Source organism: Choloepus didactylus, chromosome 5, assembly GCF_015220235.1.
Source record: "Choloepus didactylus isolate mChoDid1 chromosome 5, mChoDid1.pri, whole genome shotgun sequence".
In the NCBI taxonomy this organism is placed as follows: domain Eukaryota; kingdom Metazoa; phylum Chordata; class Mammalia; order Pilosa; family Megalonychidae; genus Choloepus; species Choloepus didactylus.
Genome location: NC_051311.1, coordinates 168045976 through 168066856, shown reverse-complemented (window position 1 = coordinate 168066856; position 20881 = coordinate 168045976). Strand labels below are relative to the sequence as shown.

Genomic DNA, 20881 nt, shown 5'->3' with positions numbered 1-20881 from the left:
ATTTCCTTTCTGTGAAATATAGCATATGTAAAAAAGGTGACAGCTCTCAAATTACAATTTAACAAGTAGCCACAGAATAAATTTCAAAGGATACTATGTGTTTGTTCCACCATTTCAATTCTTTCCTTCTATTCTAATACCTTAGGAACTAAGAAAAAGAAAATTACATAAAGATTCAGTATTCATAATCCTTTGTTAAATTACACCTTTTCTTTTGCTACCCCTTTCTCTGGTTTAATCACTTTCCCAATCTTCAGGGATGTTTAGGCAGTGACTACCATAACTTGTTCATGTTGTAAAAGGGTGTTAACATTATGAGCAAATGGAACACACTGACTTGATACTCTTGAAGAGGCTATCGCCTCTGGGCTTGGGGACTTAGCAGGTACAGGAGTTCTCTGAAGGATTTAAGTTTCTGAAGAATAAACCTGGTGAGTGAAACTTTATAGAATCTCAGCTAGGGATCCAGGTACTCTGTAAGGTTTTGGGGACTACTACTGACTTGGGCTTATCATATTGTGGTCATTTGGCATAAGAAGGTGAAGCTTGCAAAGGAGTAACCTCCAGAACAGCCTCCTGTAGATTTGTTTTTATACTCCTCCATCAGAGATATAAAACTCTTTATGGAATTGCCAGATCATAGGGTAATCAAGATTTAGTTTACTGAGAAACCACCAAACTGTCTTCCACAGTGGCTGTACCATTATGCACTCACACCAGCAATGAATGAGATCCAATTTCTCCACACCCTACCCAGCATTTATTATTTCCTGTTTGTTTAATGACAGCCATTCTTACTGGTGTGAGACAGTATCTCATTGTGGTTTAGATTCACATTTCCATAATAGCTAGTGAAGATGAAACATTTTTTCATGTTTTTTAGCTATTTATATTTACTCTTTGGAAAAATACCTTTTCATATCTTTTGCCCATTTTGGGGCTGCTTGTAGTAATGTTGAGATGTAGGATATCTTTATACGTGCAGGGTATTAGTCTCTTATCAGATACATGCTTTCCAAATATATTCTCCCAATGAGTTGGCTGCCTCTTCACTTCCTTGTCAAAGCTTTTTTGAGGCACAGAAGCTTTTGATCTTGAGGAGTTCCTATTCATCTATCTTTTCTTTTGCTGCATCTGCTTTGGGTGTAAGGTCTAAGAAGCTACCTCCTAATACAGGTCTTGAAGATGTTTCCCTACATTATCTTCCAGGAGTTTTATGGTCCTGTCTCTTACATTGAGGTCTTTGATCCACTTAGAGTTAATTTTTGTATAGGATGTGAGGTAGGGGTCCTCTTTCATTCTTTATGTTATGGCTATCCCGTTTCCCTAGCCCCATTTGAAGAGACTGTTCTGTCCCAGCACAGTGGATTTGGGGGCCTTATAAAAAATCAGTCAACTGTGTATCTGGGGGTCAATTTCTGAACTCTCAGTCTGATGCCACTGATTAATATATCTTCTTTTATACCAGTACCATGATGTTTTGACCACTGTAGCTTTATAGTAGGCTTCAAAGTCTGAAAGTGTAAGTCCTCCACTTTGTTCTTCTTTTTTAAGGATGTTTTTGGCAATTTGAGGACCCTTTCCCTTCCAAATAAATTTGATAACTAGCTTTTCCAAGTCTGCAAAGTAGGTTGTTGGAATTTTGATTGGAATTGCACTGACTCCGTAGATCATTTTGGGTAGAACTAACATCTTAACAATATTTGGTCTTCCTATCCATGAACATGGGATATTTTCCCACCTATTTAGGTTCTTTTTAAAATTTTTTAGTAAAATTTTGTAATTTTCTGTGTAGAGGTCTTTTACATCTGTGGTTAAGTTTATTCCTAGGTATTTGATATTTTTTAGCTGCTATTGTGAAAAGAATTTTTTTATTGCCTCTTCAGTTAGGTCATTACTAGTGTATAGGAACATTACTGACTTACGTGCATTCAAATTATATCCTGCCACTCTCCTGAATTTCTTTATTAGCTCAAGTAGCTTTGTGGTCAAATTCTCAGGATTTTTCAAATATAAGATCATATCATCTGCAAATAATGACAGTTTCACTTCTTCCTTTCATATTTTATATCCTTGTCTTGGTGAATTGCTTTGGCTAGAACTTCTAGCACAATGTTGAATAATAGAGTTGATGGTGGGCATCCTTGTCTGGTTCCTGATCTTGAGGGAATGCTTTCAGCCTCTCACTGTTGGTTACTATGCTGACTGTGGGTTTTTCATATATGCCATCTATGATACTGAGGAAAGTTCCTTCAATTCCTACCTTTTGAAGTGTTTTTATCAAAAAGGGATGTTGAATTCTGTCAAATGCTTTTTCAGCATCAAGATCTGATTTTTCCTTTCAATTTGTTAATGTGTTGAATTACAAAAACTGATTTTCCTATGTTGAACTACCCTTGCATGCCAGGAATGAATCCCACTTGTTGTGGTGTATAATTCTCTTAATGTGCCTTTGGATTCAACTTGCAAATGTTTTGTTTAGGATTTTTGTATCTATATTCATTGGGGAGATTGGCCTATAGTTCTCATTTTTTGTAGTGTCTTTATCTGGTTTTGCTCTCAGTGATATTGGCATCATAAAATGAGTTAGGTAGTGTTCCATTCTTTTCAGTTTTTAGTAAGTGCTTGAGCAGTCAATTCTTTTTGGAAAGTTTGGTAAAATTCCCCTGTGAGGCTATCTGGAATGTGCTCATCTGTAGGTAGATTTCTGATGACTGATTGGATCTCCTTGTGATTGGTTTGTTGAGGTCTTCTATTTATTCTCGGGTCAGTCTATGTTGTTCGTGTGCTTCCAGGAAATCGTCAATTTCCTCTAAATTGTCTAGTTTGGTAGCATACAGTTGTTCATAGTATCCTCGTGATTTTTTTGCTGTTTTTTTTTTTAATTTTATTTTGAAATAAATTCAAAGCTATAGGAACAGTTGCAAAAACAATACAAACCCCATAGACAGAACTCCAGCATACCCTGACCCCCCTCCCCCAATACCCCAATCCACCAACTTTAACATGCTCTCACACCACCATTTCTTTTTCCCTCCCTCCCTCCCTAGCATTCATAATCCATTGCTCTGTCTTCTGAACATACATTTTTTATTTCTTCAGAATTTCTACTAATTATCCCATTCTCATTTCTGATTCTGTTTACTTGAGTCTTCTCTCTTTTTGACTTTGTCAGTCTAGCTAAGGGTCTGTCAATCTTGTTGATCTTCTCAAAGAGCCAACTTTTGGTTTTTATTCTCTCTATTGTCTTCAGTTTCTCTAGCTCATTTATTTCTGCTTTAATCTTTTTAATTCTATTCATCTACTTGCTTTAGGGTTAATTTGTTGATCATTCTCTGGCCTCTTCAGTTGTTCAATTAGGTCTTTAGTTTTAGCACTTTGTGTTTTAAAAAATTTTAGATGCATTTTTATTGAGATATACTCCCAAAATATACAATCCTTCAAAGTGTACAGTCAGTTGTTCATAGTATCATACAGTTGTGCTTTTTGATATATGGGTTTACAGCTATAAATTTTGCTCTCAGCATGGCCTTTAATGCATCCCACAGGTTTTGATATCTTGTGTTCTCATTATCATTCAACTCTAGATAATTACCAGTTTCTCTTGTAATTTCTTCTTTGACCCACAGGTTGTTTAGGGTTCTGTTGTTTAAGCAATATATATTTGTGAGATATCTGGTTCTTTGGTGGTTGTTGATTTCTAGTTGCATTCCATTACAGTCAGACAATATGCTTGGAATAATTTCACTCCTTTAAAATTTATTAAGACTTGTTTTGTGCCCCAGCATATGATGTATCCTGGAAAATGTTCCATGGACATTAGAGAAGAATATATATCCTGGTACTTTGGGATATAATGACCTATATATGTCTGTTATGTTTAATTCATTTATCATATTGTTGAGGTTCTCAATTTCCTTATGGTCTTCTGTTTAGTTCTAGCTATAGAAGACAGTGCTGTATTGAAGTGTCCCACTATTATGTTAGATGTGTCTATTACTACATTCAGTTTAGCCAATGTCTGTCTCATGTATTTTGGAACTCCTTGACTGGGTCCATAAAATTCATAATTGTTATTTCTTCTTGGTGAATTATCCCTTTTATTAATATATATTGTTTTTCTTTGTCTGACATCTTTGCATTTCAAGTCTATTTTTTTATTAGTATAGCTACCCAGCTTTCTTTTGATTGCAGTTTGCATGGAATATTTTTTCATCCTTTCACTATCCATCTCTGTGTTACCGGGACTAAGATGAGTCTCTTGTAAACAGCATACTAATGGGTCATATTTTTAATCCATTCTACCAGTATGTACCTTTTAATTTGGACAGTTTATTCATTCACATTCAAAGTCATTACTGTAAAGAGAGTTATTGAACCAGCCATCATATCCTTTGGTTTTTAGTTGCTAGAATCTATTCTATTAAAGATTTTTTTTTTTTTTTTTTGGAAATTTGTACTTCTTTAGTTGCTTGAAATTTTGTCTCTTCTGGCTATATAATTTGTTCTTTGGCTTGTCCTTATCTTGGAGATGCTTCAAGTGCTTTTTAATTTTCTGTTGGTTTCAGGGCATTTGCTTGTCTTGACAGGGTTATTTTGGGAAATGTAGAATTACTTAATCATTTATATATAATTTGGTAAAGCTATAGCTTGCTGGAGTGCAGTATCCCAATCCCACCAGCAGGTGGCACTCTTGGGGTACAGCTTGCTGGAGTACAGTTTCCATAACCTACCAGCCAGTGCTGTTCTCAGACAGGTCTTCCCCAAACTTCTCCCTTGTGGTGGGTAGAATCCAAACCAAGCGGGGAATCAATCATTGCACCTGTTCTCTCACAGGGGAATGCCTGTCCTGGGGCTGTGATGTGGGCCCTGAGGAGGGAGACACTCAAGGGCTTCCAACAAACAGAATGCCTGCCATTTACCTGTGAATGTCTGCAGTGTGGAAAGGGCTCCTGATCATTATGCTCCCTTTCCCTTCTCCACTTCTCACTATTGCAACCCCTGGACTTCTATGGGGGGGAAGCAAATGCCTGCTGGGTTCCAACACAGGAGCTCCCCACTCTCTGTGGAGGAGGATGCCCAGCAAACTGATAAGGTACTGCTCACTCCCTTGCCTTGCAGTTCTTTTTGTAGCTGTGGGCAGGTGGTCCAAGGGGAACACACCACTTCCCACGAGCTGCTGTTTTCCATTTTTGTCAGTGTCCCCTCCATGTACTGTGAGGGACCCTCTTTGGCTGTTCACACCTGGAAACTGGTCCCTGTGTCTTCTGGCCTCTTTCTAGTTATTTTCACAGAGAAGCCTGTTCCCCATCATCTACTCTACCATCATCCAATAGTTACTTTTAAAAGTAAAAGAAGGGCAGGGATGAATCCATTTACAGGAGGATTCTTCCCAATGGCAGCTGGTTGGGATAGGAAGTCAGTAATCTCCCCACTAATTTTATTTAAAGGATAAGTTACAAACTAAGGCACTTCCATATTGGGTACAGAAATAGAATCCCTCAAGTGCAATTTCTCTGGCTTGCTTATCAGAGTGGTAGAAAAGGACTTTCCACTTCCATCAGATTCATATGAGTTCTGGTTTTGTGACATAGATGATATACATACGGAATATCTTTTGTAAGAATTTCCCTACATTAACTGAAAGAGTAGTGGTGATTAAGAGCACTAATATATCAATTACATAGTGTTTTTTCTGTAGGTGAGTTCTCTGGTGTGTTGACAGGTTAAAGCCATGGCTGACATCACTTCTATCTTCAAAAGGTGTATTGTGAATTCTCTTTCAATCTAAGGTTAGAATATTGACAGAAGGCTTTTCCACATTCATGACATAGGTTTCCTCTCAAATTTGATTAATTTTAAGTTGCCTAAGTTTAGAAAAATTAAGGTTTTCCCAAGTAGATGACATACTTATGGTTTCTGTCCATTGTGCCTTGTCTCATGATGCCTGAGGAAAGAATTGGAAGGAAAAGCTCTCCCACAAAGATGACATTCATGGGGTTTCTCTCTGGTATACATTCTCTCATGCTGCCTGAAGGTAAAATGATAAATGAAAGCTTTTCCATATGTATGATATTCACACAGTTTGTCTCCAGTATGTGTTCTCTCATGTCCATAAGAGATTAACTGAAGGCTTTCCCACAAAAATGACATTTTCCACAAAGTAGTGCTTAGTCAATAGTGTAGTTCTCTCATGTCATTTGAGGTGAAAACAATAAATGAAGGCTTTTCCACATGTGTGGCATTCATATGGTTTCTCTCCAGTGTGTTCTCTCATGTCATCCAAGAACAGAATATTGATTGAAAGCTTTCCTGCATACATGTCATTCATGAATTTTCTCTCTAGTGTGTGTGCTCTTATGTCGTCTAAGAGTAGAATATTCACTGAAGGCTTTCCCACACAGATGGCATTCATGGGGTTTCTCTCCACTGTGAGTTCTCTCATGCTTTCTGAAGGAAGAACGATGATTGAATGCTTTCCCACATTTATGACACTCATATGGTTTCTCTCCTGTGTGTGTTCTCTCATGTTCTCTGAGAGAAGAGTGATGGAAGGTTTTCCCACAGAGATGACATTCATGGGGTTTCTCTCCAGTGTGACGTCTCTCATGTTGTCTAAGGACATTAGACTGAATAAAGGTTTTCCCACACAGATGGCATTCATGGGGTCTCTCTCCAGTGTGTATTTTCTCATGTTGTCTAAGATTAAATGACCGATTGAAGGCTCTCCCACAAACATGGCATTCATGGGGTTTCTCTCCAGTGTGTATTTTCTCATGACTTCTAAGACTAGAAGACACACTGAAGGTTCTCCCACATAGGTGGCATTCATGGGGTTTCTCTCCAGTGTGAGTTTTCTCATGTCGTCTAAGATTAGAATGTTGACTGAAGGCTTTCCCACATGTACGGCATTTATATGCTTTCTCTCCATTGTGTGTGCTCTCATGTCTTCTAAGAGAAGAATATTGACTAAATTTTCCCCCACACACATGGCATTCATAGGGTTTCTCTCCAGTGTGAGTTCTCTCATGTCTTCTGAAGGAGGAACAATATATAAAGGCTTTTCCACACACATGGCATTCATAGAGTTTATCTCCAGTGTGAGATCTATCATGTTGCTGAAGATTAGAAGATTGATTAAAGGATTTTTCATATAGTTTACCTTCATAGGGCTTTTCACCAGTGTGAGTCCTCTCATGTTGTCTAAGGTGAAAATATCTAATGAACTTTTTCCCACAATGAATGCATTCATACAATTTATCTCCAGTTTGTGTTCCATTGTATTGTCTGTGGCCAGAGCTTTCAATGAAGGCATTAGCACTTTGATGGCTTCCATATGAATTACTTCTAATGTGAATCTGCTTATGTTGATTAAAAGATGACTGGTCACTGAGGACTATTCCAAGTGGTTTGCTTAAATATGGTTCCTTTGTCATGCAAATTAAAGCACGTTGAGTATCTGTGTATCTGGGAGTGCAATCTTCTTGCAAATAATTACATGGAATGGGATTCTTTTGTGTGTGAGATACCTGCTGTGGGGAATTAGATGAGATGAAAATTAGATTAGATGGACGTCCATATACATATGTTTCTTCATTATTCTACAAAGAATTTGTGAGTAACACTTCATTGATACCCTGCAATTAAAAATCTTACCTGTGTTGGAAGGCTTATTGTTATGATCCCTAGATTGTAAGCTCTTACAGCAGTCACATCTATTCCTGAATTGTAATGGCTGTCTCCAGATTCTGAGATGCTGACCCCTTTGTGTATAACCTGATCAATCCCTGCAACTTTGGGTATCTGTGTGACAACTGAAATGCAGAACCAGAACTCAGCAGATATGAATGTCAGTATTAGTGCATATAGCAATTCTTAAAAAATTAGAAAAACAGTCCAGACTTCAATTAGAGATATGAATGAAGCAGATCTGGATAAGATTAGGCCAAGTTGGGCAAAAGGATAAAGGAAGATACTGTTTTTTCTTTTTCTTGTTTTTTGTTTTTTTAAATTCAATTTTGAAATATATTAACATACCATGCACTCATACAAAGCATACATTCAATTGTTCACAGTACCATTATATAGTTGTGTATTCATCACCAAACTTAATTTTTGAACATTTTCGTTATCACACACACAAAAATAATAAGAATAAAAATAAAAGTGGAAAAGAACAATTAAAGAAAAAAAGAACACTGGGTGCCTGTTTTTTGTTTTTGTTTTGTTTTGTTTTGTTTTTGGCCCCTTTTTCCTACTCATCCATCCATACACTGGACAAAGGGGAGTGTGGTCCATATGGCTTTCCCAATCACATTGTCACCCCTCATAAGCTACATTGTTATAAAATTGTCTTCAAGATTCAAGGGTACTGGGTTGTAGTTTGATAGTTTCGGGTATTTACTGCTAGCTACTCCAATTCATTAGAACCTAAAAAGGGTTGAATATATTGTGTGTAAGAGTGCCCAAAAGAGTGACCTCTTAGCTCTTTTTGGAATCTCTCTGCCACTGAAGCTTATTTTATTTCATTTCATTTCACATCCCCCTTTTGGTCAAGATGTTCTCCATCCCACAATGCTGGGTCTAGATTCCTCCCAGGGAGTCATATACCATATTCCCAGGGAGATTTACTCCCCTGGGTGACAGACCCCATTTAGGGGGGAAGGCAGTGATATCACCTTCCAAGTTGGCTTAGCTTGAGAGAGAGGGCCATATCTGAGCAACAAAGAGGGATCCAGGAAGAGAATCTTAGGCACAATTATAGACAGGCCTAGCCTCTCCTTTGTAGCAAGTCTTCCCAAGGGCAACACCTATGATAGAGGGCTCAGACCATCAAACCACCAGTCCCCTATGTCTGTGAGCACACTAGGAACCACTGAGGTGGGGAAGCCCAACACCCCTGCATTCTCAGGGGGGCTCTGCACATTTTTCTCATTTTTTTAAAAATTAACTCTTTTTTTAAAAATTACCTAATAACTGCATCAAAAATTTTTTTTAAAAACAAACAAAAAAAAAATTTCAAACAAACCATAACAAGGGAGTAAGAAAAAGACAATTAACCTAATATAACTACTTTACTTCCAACATGTTCCTACTCTACCCCAAGAAAATAACCTAACATAGCAACATTACTGTGAACTTGTTCCTACCATATCCACCCAAAACTAACACACCATAGTCATTCCTGGGCATTCCCAGAATATTAAATTTACCCAAGATAACTTATCTGTTCCTATTGGGTTATCATTCCCCCTTCATTAATTGGTCTCTATCACTAGTTCACCTACATTTGAAATTACAAACCATTTATTTTACATTTCTCAATGTACACATTAGTGGTAGCATATAATATTTCTCTTTTTGTGCCTGGCTTATTTAGATCAGCATTATGTCCTCAAGGTTCATTCATGTTGTCATATGTTTCACGACATCGTTCCTTCAGACGCATAGTATTCCATCATGTGTATATACCACATTTTATCCACTCATCTGCTGAAGGACATTTGGGTTGTTTCCAGCTCTTGGAAACTGTGAATAATGCTACTATTAACATTGCTGTGAAGATATCTGTTCGTGTCACTGCTTTCAGATCTTCTGGGTATACAAAGAAAAGTGCAATTGCTGGTTCAAATGGTAACTCTACATCTACTTTTCTAAAGAACAGTCAGACTGACTTCCAGAGTGGCTGAACCATTATACAGTCTCATCAACAATGAATAAGAGTTCCAATTCCTCCACATTCTCGCCAGCATATGTAGTTTCCTGTCTGTTTAATGGCAGCCATTCTAATTGGTGTGAGATGGTATTTTGTAGTGGTTTTAACTTACATCTCTCTAATAGCTAGTGAAGCTGAACATTTTTTTTTTCATGTGTTTCTTGGCCATTTGTATTTCCTCTACAGAGAACTGTCTTCATACCTTTTGCACATTTTATAATTGGGCTGTCTGTACTATTGTCCTTGAATTGTAGGATTTCTTTATATATAAAAGATATCAGTCTTGTCAGATACATGGTTTCCAAAAATTTTTTCCAATTGAGTTGGATCCCTCTTCACCTCTTTTGACAAATTCCTTTGAGGTACAGAACCTTCTAAGCTTAAGGAATTCCTATTTATCTATTTTTTTGTTTTGATGCTTGGCTTTGGGTGTAAGGTCTAGGAGGTGGCTGGTAATACAAGGTCTTGCAGATGTTTCCCTACATTATCTCCTAGGAGTTTTATAGTACTGTCTTAATTATATTGAGGTCTTTGATCCAGTTTGAGTTAATTTTAGTGTAGGGTGTGAGGTATGGGTCCTGTTTCATTCTTTTGGATATGGATATCCAACTTTCCCAGCCCCATTTGTTGAAAAGAATGTTATGTCCCATTTCAGTGGTTTTGGGGCCATATCAAAGATTGGTCAGCCATAGATCTGAGGTCTATCTCCAAATTCTCAATTCAACTCCACTGATCAATATGGCTATCTTTGTTCCAGTAGCATGCTGTTTGACTACTGTGGCTTTATAATAAGCTTCAAAGTCAGGAAGTGTAAGTCCTCCAACTTTGTTTTTCCTTTTTAGAGCGTTTTAAGCAATTTGAGGCATCTTCCCTTTCCAAATAAATTTGATAACTAGCTTTTTCAAGTGTGCAAAGTAGGTTGCTGGAATTTTGATTGGTATTGCATTGAATCTGTAGATAAGTTTGGGTAGAAATGACATCTTAATGATATTTACCCTTCGTATCCATGAACATGGAATATTTTTCCATCTTTCTCTATTCCTTTTAGTAGAGTTATGTAGTTTTCTTTGTATAGGTCTTTTACATCTTTGGTTAAGTTTATTCTTAGGTACTTGATTTTTTAGTTGCCATTGAAAATGGTATCTTTTTCTTGAGTATCTCTTCATTTTGTTCATGTCTAGCATATACAAACATTACTGACTTATGTGCATTAATCCTGTATCCTGCTACTTTGCTAAATTGTTTTATTAGCTTCAGTAGCTGTATCATCAATTTCTCAGGGTTTTCCTGATGTAAGATCATATCATCTGCAAACAATGACAGTTTTACTTCTTTTCCCATTTGGATGCCTTTTATTTCTTTGTCTTGCCGGATTGCCCTGGCTAGCACTTCCAGCACAATGTTGAATAACAGTGGTGACAACGGGCATCCTTGTCTTGTTCCTGATCTTAGAGGGAAGGCTTTCAGTCTCTCACCATTGAGTACTATGCTGGCTGTGGGTTTTTCATATATGCTCTTTATCATATTCAGGAAGTTTCTTTCTATTTCTACCTTTTAAAGTGTTTTCATATGTTGCATCTCATTTTTATTCATTTCTATATATTTAGCAATTTCTCTTGCTATTTCTTCTTTACCCACTGATTGTTTAGGAGCATGTTGTTTAACCTCCAAGTATTTGTGAATTTTCTAAGTCTTGGATGGTTTTTGACTTCTAATTCTATTCCATTGTGGTCATAGAATGTGCTTTGCATATTTTCATTATTTTTAAAATTTACTGAGGCTTGTTTTACAACCCAGCATATAATCTATTTTGGAGAGAGTTCCATGAGGACTAGAGAAGAATATGTATCCTGCTAATTTGGGATGTAATGTTCTATATATGTTAAATCAGGTTCATTTATCAGATTTAGGTTTTTAATTTCCTTATTAGTCTTCTGTCTGGTTGATCTATCTATAGGAAAGAGTGATGTGTTGAAATCTCCCACAATTATTATAGAAACATCAATTCCTTCCTTTAGTTTTGCCAGTGTTTGGCCCATGTATTTTGCAGCACCTTGACTGGGTGCATAAAAATTTATGATTGGTAGAGGGCTCAACGCATCAAACCACCAAAAGGGGGATGTGAAAGGAAACGAAATAAGCTTCAGTGGCAGAGAGATTCCAAAAGGAGCCGAGAGGTCACTCTGGTGGGCACTCTTACGCACACTTTAGACAACCCTTTTTAGGTTCTAAAGAATTGGGGTAGCTGGTGGTGGATACCTGAAACTATCAAACTACAACCCAGAACCCATGAATCTCGAAGACAGTTGTATAAAAATGTAGCTTATGAGGGGTGACAAGGGGATTGGGAAAGCCATAAGGACCACACTCCACTTTGTCTAGTTTATGGATGGATGAGTAGAAAAATAGGGAAAGGAAACAAAGACAAAGGTACCCAGTGTTCTTTTTTACTTCAATTGCTCTTTTTCACTCTAATTATTATTCTTGTTATTTTTGTGTGTGTGCTAATGAAGGTGTCAGGGATTGATTTAGGTGATGAATGTACAACTATGTAATGGTACTGTAAACAATCGAAAGTACGATTTGTTTTGTATGACTGCGTGGTATGTGAATATATCTCAATAAAATGAAGATAAAAAAAATTTATGATTGATATTTCTTGTTGAATTGCTCCTTTTGTTGGTATGCACTGGCCTTCTTTGTCCCTCATAACTTCCTTGCATTTAACATCTATTTTATCTGAGATTAATATTGCTACTTGTGATGGTTAGGTTCATGTGTCAATTTGGCCAGGTGACCCAGCTGTCTGGTCAAGCAAACACTGGCCTAACAATTGCTGTGAGGACGTTTGAGGCTGATTAATAAACCAACCAGCTGGTTTATTAATTCATCAGTCAATTGACTGCAGCTGTGACTGATGACCCACCAAAGGGCATGCCTTCCACAATGACAGAATGCAATTGGCTGGATTTAATCCAATTAATCAGCTGAAGACTTATAAGTGAGACAGATAGAGGACCTTCACTTCTTCTTCGGCTGTCCAGTGAAGCATTTCCTGAGGAGTTCATCAAAGTTGCCGGTTGATTTCCTGAGGAGTCCATCGAACACATTCGTCAAAGATCCCAGTTCAGTTCCTGAGGAGTTCGTCAAAGTTGCCAGTTCGTTTCCTGAGGAGTTCATCGGACATCTTCCTTAGAGTTGACAGTTTGTTGATGGCGCTACAGAATTTGGATTTGTGCATACCCACAGTTGCGAGTCACTTTTACAATTTGATAATCAGAGACACCTTTCATTGATTCTGTTTCCCTAGAGAACCCTAACTAATACACTACTCCTGCTTTCTTTTGGCAGTAGCTTGCATGAAACATTTTTTCCATCCTTTCACTTTCAATTTCTTTGTGTCCCTCCATCTAAGATGAGTCTCTTGTATGCAACATATATGTGGTTCATATTTCTTGATACATTCTGCCCATCTATATCTTTTAATTGGGGAGTTTAATCCATTTACATTCAACATTACTGGGAAGGCATTTCTTGAATCAGCCATTCTATCCTTTGGTTTATGTTTGTCAGATATATTTTTTTGCTCTCTCTCTTAATGTCCCTTAACATACCCCTATTGAATCTCTTTAGTACTGAATCTTTCTCCATCTCCTTCTTTCCTTTCTTTGTTTCTCTGTCAGTAGTGATCCCTTTAGTATTTCAAGTAGGGCAGGTGTCTTGTTAGCAAATTCTGTCAGCATTTGTTTGTATGTGGATAATTTAAGCTCTCCCACAAATTTGAAGGAGAGCTTTCCTGGATAAAGAATTCTTGGTTGGAAATTTTTCTCTCTCAGAATTTTAAATATGTCATGCCACTGCCTTCTTGCATCTATGTTGGCCACTGAGTAGTCACTACTTAGTCTTATGATGTTTCCTTTGTAAGTGGTGAATTGCTTTTCTCTTGCAGCTTTCAGAACTTGCTTCTTCTCTTCGGTATTTGAAAATCTGATCAGAATATGTCTCAGAGTGGGTTTATTTGGATTTCTTCTATTTGGAGTTCTCTGGGCTTTTATGATTTATGTATTTATGTTGTTTAGAAGGTTTGAGAAGTTTTTCTAACAATTTCTTTCAATACTCTTCCTAGACCTTTACCCTTCTCTTTCACTTCTGGAGCAGCAATAAGTCTTGTAGTTTGATGTTTTATATTATCTATCATATTCCTGAGGTCCATTTTTATTTTATTTTCCCCCATTCTTTTTTTGTTCTCTCATTTTCCATTCTGTCATGCTCAAGGTCACTGATTGGCTGTTCATGTTTCTCTAGTCTTGTAAGATGAGTATCCAGAATCTTTTTGATTTGGTCGACAGTTTCTTTTATTTGCATAAGATCATCTATTTTTTAATTTACTGTTGTAATTTCTTCTTTATCCTCTTCTAGTGTCTTCATGTCCTTTATATCCTGTGCCATGCTCTCATTGTCTTTAGTTCTTTGATTGATTACTCCAAGTACTGTGTCTCCTCTGATCTTCTGATTTGGGTGTTTGGGTTTGGGTTAACCATATCGTCTGGTTTTTTCATATACTTTAAAAATTTGTTTTTTGGCTTCTTGGCATTTAACTTGATAGGGTTCTTTTAGGATACGTAGACTGAGTCAATCACTTACCTCTAATTTGTCAGATCTACAGTTTTGTGAAGTACACTTTCTCTAACCAGCAGGTGGCATCCATGAGCCACCAATTCCTCTCAAGCCAGGTCTCCCCAACTTTGTCTCTGTGGTGAGTGGGGGTGTGAGTCTTGTGGGGATCCAAGTGGTGTACCAAGTTTGTGTGTGTAGTTGGGGCTGCCCACCCTGAATGTGGGGCCTGTGTCTGAGCACTGAGGGATGGAGGGTGGCTTTAATAATCAAATCTCCCAGGTATTCCTGGAGATTTAAGGCTATTGCAATAGTCCTTCAGTTCAGTCTTGCCAGTTTTTCTCTGCTGCTGAACCACAAGTCCTTAGTATTGGTGTATGCTCCCTGGGACTTGCAATTGGGTTCCTCTTCCAAGCTGTGCCCTCCCAGGGTCTCTGCTGAGGGAAGACTGTGCTACATCACAGGTGAGTGACAACCCTCAAGGGAAGTTCTGGGCAACAGGGCCATGTAGGGGCATTCCCAGCCTGCTGAAAGGATGGCAAACAGGGCATGTTAATTTCCCCCTTTTCACAAAGCTCTGCCTTCCCAGCTCCAGGACAATTAGCTGCAGGTGCACGGAAGGCTACCGTCCACACTAGGTATTGTGACAAGTGTGCAGGTTGCTGGAAACACTTCCCATCACACTGGGTTGTCTGGGGCAGCTCTGGGCTGTGGCACTGGCACCAGGCAGGAGCATTCCCAGCCCATCAAGAAGATGGCTATAAGATGTCCCCTTTTGTTGCAAAGTTATGGTGTTTAGCAAATTTTCACAGCTACTTGACTTTTTGCTTTGTCCCTCAGAGCTATCTTAGCTCTGCTCTTGCCTGGGCCCAAATTGCAAGTCTTTGAGGCTTTCTGTAATGGGCTTCTTAGAGTAATTGTTTTAGAAAAAGAGAAAAAGTTAAAAATAAATAGAAAATAAAAAGACGGGCCCTCCTTGCAGATCTAATGGGCTATTGAAATGCTAAGAGATAAGGAGTATAGGGCCATTAAGGAACAATCAAGAAAGCAGAGAAACTGGCTCTTCAGATAAGGATTCTCACCCTCTCAATTTGTATATGTCCCTGATCCTGTTTGAGCCTTTCCCTTCTCCATTTTGTCTTCATTGGAACTCCAAAAAGTCTGTTTTTATTTTGGATTTTTTTTTTTCTGTTTTTTTTGTTAGCCCTATCTCCTCTCTGCCAAGCAGACTGCTCCCAGATTCTCCAGTGTCTGGTCTCAGTCTATCAATAATGTTTGGAAATTTTGATTAGCAGTCTGAGTTTTCAATCAGAGCTGCAATTGTAGTTCTCCCTCCTGGTTCCCAGACTGACAGCCCCTTGTCCCAAGGGACTGAGCCTGGCAGGGAGGGGCATGGGACCCCTGGCCATGAGAACTTAGATTTCACTGATCTCAGCTATTCCATGCATTCATGAGTGTTGTATGAAGTATGCTCAAAGACAAATTGCTCTGTGGTTTCTGGTCCATGCAGTCCCTGGCTTTCTGCCTACTGCCCTGGAGGACTAACTAAAACCTCACCACTGGGCCATCTTGCCCCACCATCCCTGTGTTTTAAAAGTTCAACTTCCTTGTGAGACCAAGGGAAGAGATATTTAGTTTGTGCAGGATCTATATTCCCAAACAATTTAACGTACACAGTTTGTTCAAATACCGTAATTACATGAAACTTTGAACAGGAAGTGAGACATGATAGGTTTGTATAGGTTAGCATGAAATAGTGAAACATCCCAAAGTAATGCGGGGAGAGAGTAAAAACATATATGCAGGGCCCCAATGAGGAGCTGGAAAAAGATGTGGAGGTGTTGGGCTTCCTCACCTGAATTGCTGCTCATGTTCTCACAAACATTGAGGACTAGTGGTTTGATGTGCTGAGCCCTGTGTCTTGGGACTTGGCCTTAAGAACCTCATTACTGCAAAGGCAAGGCTAAACCTGCTTGTAGTTGTGCCTGAGATACTCCCCAAATGCCATTGTTGCTCAAATGTGACCCTGTCTCTTTAGCTAAGCCAACTCAGCAAGTGAACTCAGTGCCTTCCCCTCTACATGGGATCTGACTCCCAGGGGTGTAAATCTGGCAACACAGGATATGACTCCCAAGGATGAATCTGGATCTGACATCATGGGATTGAGAACATCTTCTTGACCAAAAGGGGGATGTAAAATAAAACAAAATAAAGTTTCAGTGACTGAGATTCTAAAAGCAGTCAAGAGGTCACTCTGGTGGGTCTTATGCACTATATAGGTAACCCTTTTTAGGTTTTAATGCATTGGAATAGCTAGAAGTAAATACCTGAAACTATCAAATTGCAACCCAGGAGCCTTGACTGTTGAAGATGATTGTATGGCAATGTAGTTCACAAGGGGTGACAATGTGATTTTTGAAAGCCTTGTGGATCATACTCCCTTCAACCACTGTATGGATGGATTAAGAGAAAAATGGGGACAACACCTGCGTGAAAAATAGGGTGGGAGGGGGGATGATTTGGGTGTTCTTTTTCACTTTTATTTTTTATTATTATTCTTGCTTTTTCTGATATGACAAAAATATTCAAAAAATGGATTGGGGTGATGAATGAACAACTACATGATGGTATTGTGAACAGCTGATTGTACACCATGGATGATTATATGATATGTGAATATACCTCAATAAAACTGAATTTTTAAAAAATCTTACCCATGTTATTTTTCTATACACATTACTCACCTTCATACATGGAGATTTTCTCTATTATACCATCCCAAGCTCAAAGCTGCATGATCAATTTTGAACATCACGACTTAAATTTCTCTATGTGAACCATGTTTATGCAATCTTTTCCTAAGAACTCAGCTCAGAATTTTGTGTTCAGTTTAATTTTTCCCTAAACTGAAACTAATTACAACATGGTGATTATACTGAATTCCTAATTTATTCAATCCCTAGGTATCTATTTGAAAAAGTAGGATTCACACCAGTTAAGCTTGTTGGGTGGAAGAGTTTGATTTTTTCCATGGAGATGTGACTGACCCAACTCTGGGTGACAACTTTGATTAAGTTACTGCCATGGAGGTGTGGACCCTACTCATTCAGGCTGGGTCTTGGTTACTTTACTGGGGAATTTAAGAGAGAAGCAAAGACCCACACAGACTGAGATAGTTGCCAACAGTTGGAGAGGTTGGAAGATGCAGACAGAAGGACCTTAGAGACGCTAAGAGATGAAACTCAGAGTCTGACCTGGAAAACCTAAGACAGGACCCCCAGACTCTAAGAGAGAAACTTCCTGGGAAAAAGAGGCAAGAATACACAGGAGCTGACAGAGAAGCATGAATAGGAACCCAAAGATATTCTGGAGAATGCCATTTTGAAACACAATCCAGGAGCAAAGGAACAGCAGATACCAGCCACATGCCTTTGCAGCTGACAGAGGTTTTCCAGATGCCATTGCCCATTCTTCAGTGAAGGGATCCTCTTGATGCATTAGTTTGGACACTTCTATGGCCACAGAACTTTCAATTTATAACCTAATAAATCCCCATTATAAGAGTCAGCCCATTTTGGGTATTTGCATAATAGCAGCATTAGCAAACTGGAACACTTACCAATGGCATGTTAAAATTCTTGTTCCTGTCGGAAAGTTGCATGAGTATCATCTCTTGCTTTTTAAAGGCACTTGCCCTGCCTGTAATTATTGGGGAAAAATAAGAAATTGTTAGGGCATTACAGGAATGAAAACATTGAAAAGTCCCAAATATCCCTGTCATTATGTTTCATCCACTGACACTTGACTGGGAAAGAATATCAAATTAAAGAATATTTTAGGCCAAAGGAAACATTATAGCACATTAAAATCTGGAAAGATTTTCAGATGTGAAATATGAGAAAAATGAAAAGTTCAGAGGTCACAGACATGAAAAGAGGGAAAATCTTCCATCGTAAGACCAGGAAAAGGTTTATTACATGAAAATTTAAATCCAATAGTACATGAATAGTCAAAGACACTTGAACAGAACTTGTTAAGTTTATAGAGTAATGACCACATATGAAGAAAATTTCCCCCAATATCCTTGCCTACACTTCAGGAATCATAACTCATTAAAGAAACCAGAAGTTGATTTTCCAAGGACTTATTCACTAAGTGAAGAGGACCCTCCACTACTGATATACAGGTTCCTAGAATTCACCTGGACTCTGATTTTGGAGAAATCCCATTCCTTCTCTCCACACTTCCTTTCCTTGTGCCAACTGGGAAATCACATCTGATTTGCAGACCTGACATCCTGTTTGTAGGAAAAAAAGATAACTGGAATTTGAGTTAAGTGTCAATAGTCACTATCAAGTCCATTGAGCACTACCAAAAAGGTAAGCACTGAAGGTCAGCAAGGCAAAAGTTCTTTAAATACAAAACACTTGACAATATATCACCAGCAAAGGGTAACTCGATCTTGTTCTCATTACAGTGGGGACCTCTGTTGTTTCCTAGGCACAAGTACAAAGAGAGACTGCAGAATCCTCAAGACAATGGGGAGAAATTTTGTTTCTATAGTTGATTATTTAAAAAAATAATCCAATAAGAATAAATTCCACCAAAACCAACTAAATTCTATGTGGAAAATGATATCAGTCGTGTTTTTACTATTGTGTTCTGAAGACTCAGAATAGCCCTTAGAGCAGAATAATTACATAAAAAGATATATCTTATATCCATTCAAAAATTATTCATTGACTTCCCCACCCTGCTCTGAGTTTAGAGGATGAGATTCAAGAAAGACATTAAGTTGTGGTCAAGAAGTCTAAAATTTATGGGGGTGAACTAGATATAAGTAAAAAACACATTTCATTAGGTGGTTGTATGTGGTATAAAATAACATAAAATATAAAATATAGTACAAAGAGTATAAAAAGGTTATACAACAATACAGAGAAGCTGACCTACATAAATATTTGAAAGAAATAGATGATATATGATAGTTATGATAGATACTTAGGTAAATAGTAGGCAGATTAGGCAAATGAGTGATAGATATATATCAATGATTGATAACTTTTCAAAGACTCACCCACTGAGACCAGGTGATTGATATTCTCCAGCATCACATCCCTGAACAGCTTTCTCTGGGATGTGTCTAGCAATGCCCACTCTTCCTGGGTGAAGTCTACAGCTACATCTTTGAAGGTCACTAACTCCTAACAAATCAGAGAAATTTGCATTCACACACGGCCATCCTTAAAGTCCTGAGTGTAATGTTCAAAATGACAGCACTGAGGAAGCAGAGACTCTGTATACAAAGCTGAAAATGTGCTTGGAGTTCCAGTAAGATCACTCTCAATGCCTAATTGCTGCCTGCCTTTCAGATACACTCACAGACCCATAGACATTCTGATGATATACTATCCACTGAAAAGCAGTATCACATGACATGGGGAGTGATATACACCTGGAAATTTCCCAATAGATTTGTAATTATGACTTCCTGATGCTGATTATAATACTTGCTCTAGCACATCCGTAACTAAAACAGTCTTTTCTTAATCTGAAATTCAAAGAAATTTCAGGTAAATCTAGAGACTCATTATAAGGCAAGAAACATCTATGATATATCACTTTAAAAAAATGACTGTGGTTAGATTATTCCTGTATATGGATGACCTCACTTTCCTCTCATTTATAAAATTGTTTAACATTATGTTATGCATTTGAACAGATCCAATGCAATAATGAGGGAAGAGTTTTCTATGTCGATGTCAATTATTCTATTATTCATGAAAATGTTAGGGGACTTAGAAGGAATATCTAGAATTCTGAAGAACTAAACATGTTTCGTACAGAACTCTGGCACAATGAGTGCTGCCTGCCTCAATTCTATATTAAATCAGTTGTTCACGATAATCTTAAGTATAGCTGGTTCAGGATCACAAGTCAGGATCCCTTGAGAGGGTTGTACTGAAAGTTGGCCCTAGACTGACCAATCCTGTGGTAGGAGACCTCTCATTTTCAGCATTTTCTGGGGCCTACAACACTAGTTTTCATTGTCCTTCTTATATCTCCATCACAATTGTTCAAGATTAAAAGAAGCCCCTTTGTTGCTTCTGGTCTCTTCAAATCCTCAAAAATTTTCAATATCATAAATTTTATTCTACTTATGGGAATAATACTTCATATACATCATATCCATTATAAAATTCAAATAAATTTGATTTACAAAAGCTGAATTTGGAAATTGGGAACAACAATTTTAAGGAAATTTTGAGTTTTATTTTTATGAGTATTTCAAAATGTGCAAATATATTCTATGAACACTTTAAGAAAAGTAAAATTGGGATAAATAAATAAACAATTCCTCATTTCCTTTTATTTCCTAATCTCTTGCACTCTGGTCAACATGAACAGTCCTACACTCCAGCACCTATAAAACTGGATTGATTGAAAGCACCTGCTGAAACATCAGCCTCCACATTAACTGTTAACTTCTGCTCTTACTCATCTCTGTCACCCATGTTCATCGCAGGCCTAAGCCAACTTTAGGCACTGACA

At 37.9% G+C, this 20881-nt stretch overlaps 2 protein-coding genes across 6 annotated transcripts in view; both read right to left on the bottom strand.

Annotated features, from left to right (window-relative positions):
• LOC119534686 (zinc finger protein 596-like) overlaps nucleotides 1-20881 on the bottom strand; it is a 176059-nt gene that overhangs the window by 102599 nt on the left and 52579 nt on the right. The window lies entirely within an intron of this gene.
• The window catches only part of LOC119534685 (zinc finger protein 596-like), a 49930-nt gene continuing 33437 nt past the window's right edge, over nucleotides 4389-20881 (bottom strand). For 3 of the 5 annotated variants that reach the window (XM_037837313.1, XM_037837311.1, XM_037837312.1), the window contains 4 exons: nucleotides 19407-19533; nucleotides 18531-18626; nucleotides 17949-18028; nucleotides 4389-7532 (listed from right to left, as the gene is read on the bottom strand). In XM_037837313.1, coding sequence (XP_037693241.1) covers nucleotides 6324-7532; nucleotides 17949-18028; nucleotides 18531-18626; nucleotides 19407-19533 — 1512 coding nt within the window. In that variant the 3' untranslated portion in view covers nucleotides 4389-6323. The remainder of the gene's footprint in view (nucleotides 7533-17948; nucleotides 18029-18530; nucleotides 18627-19406; nucleotides 19534-20881) is intronic. The other 2 variants (XM_037837314.1, XM_037837315.1) reach the window with 2 other exon arrangements.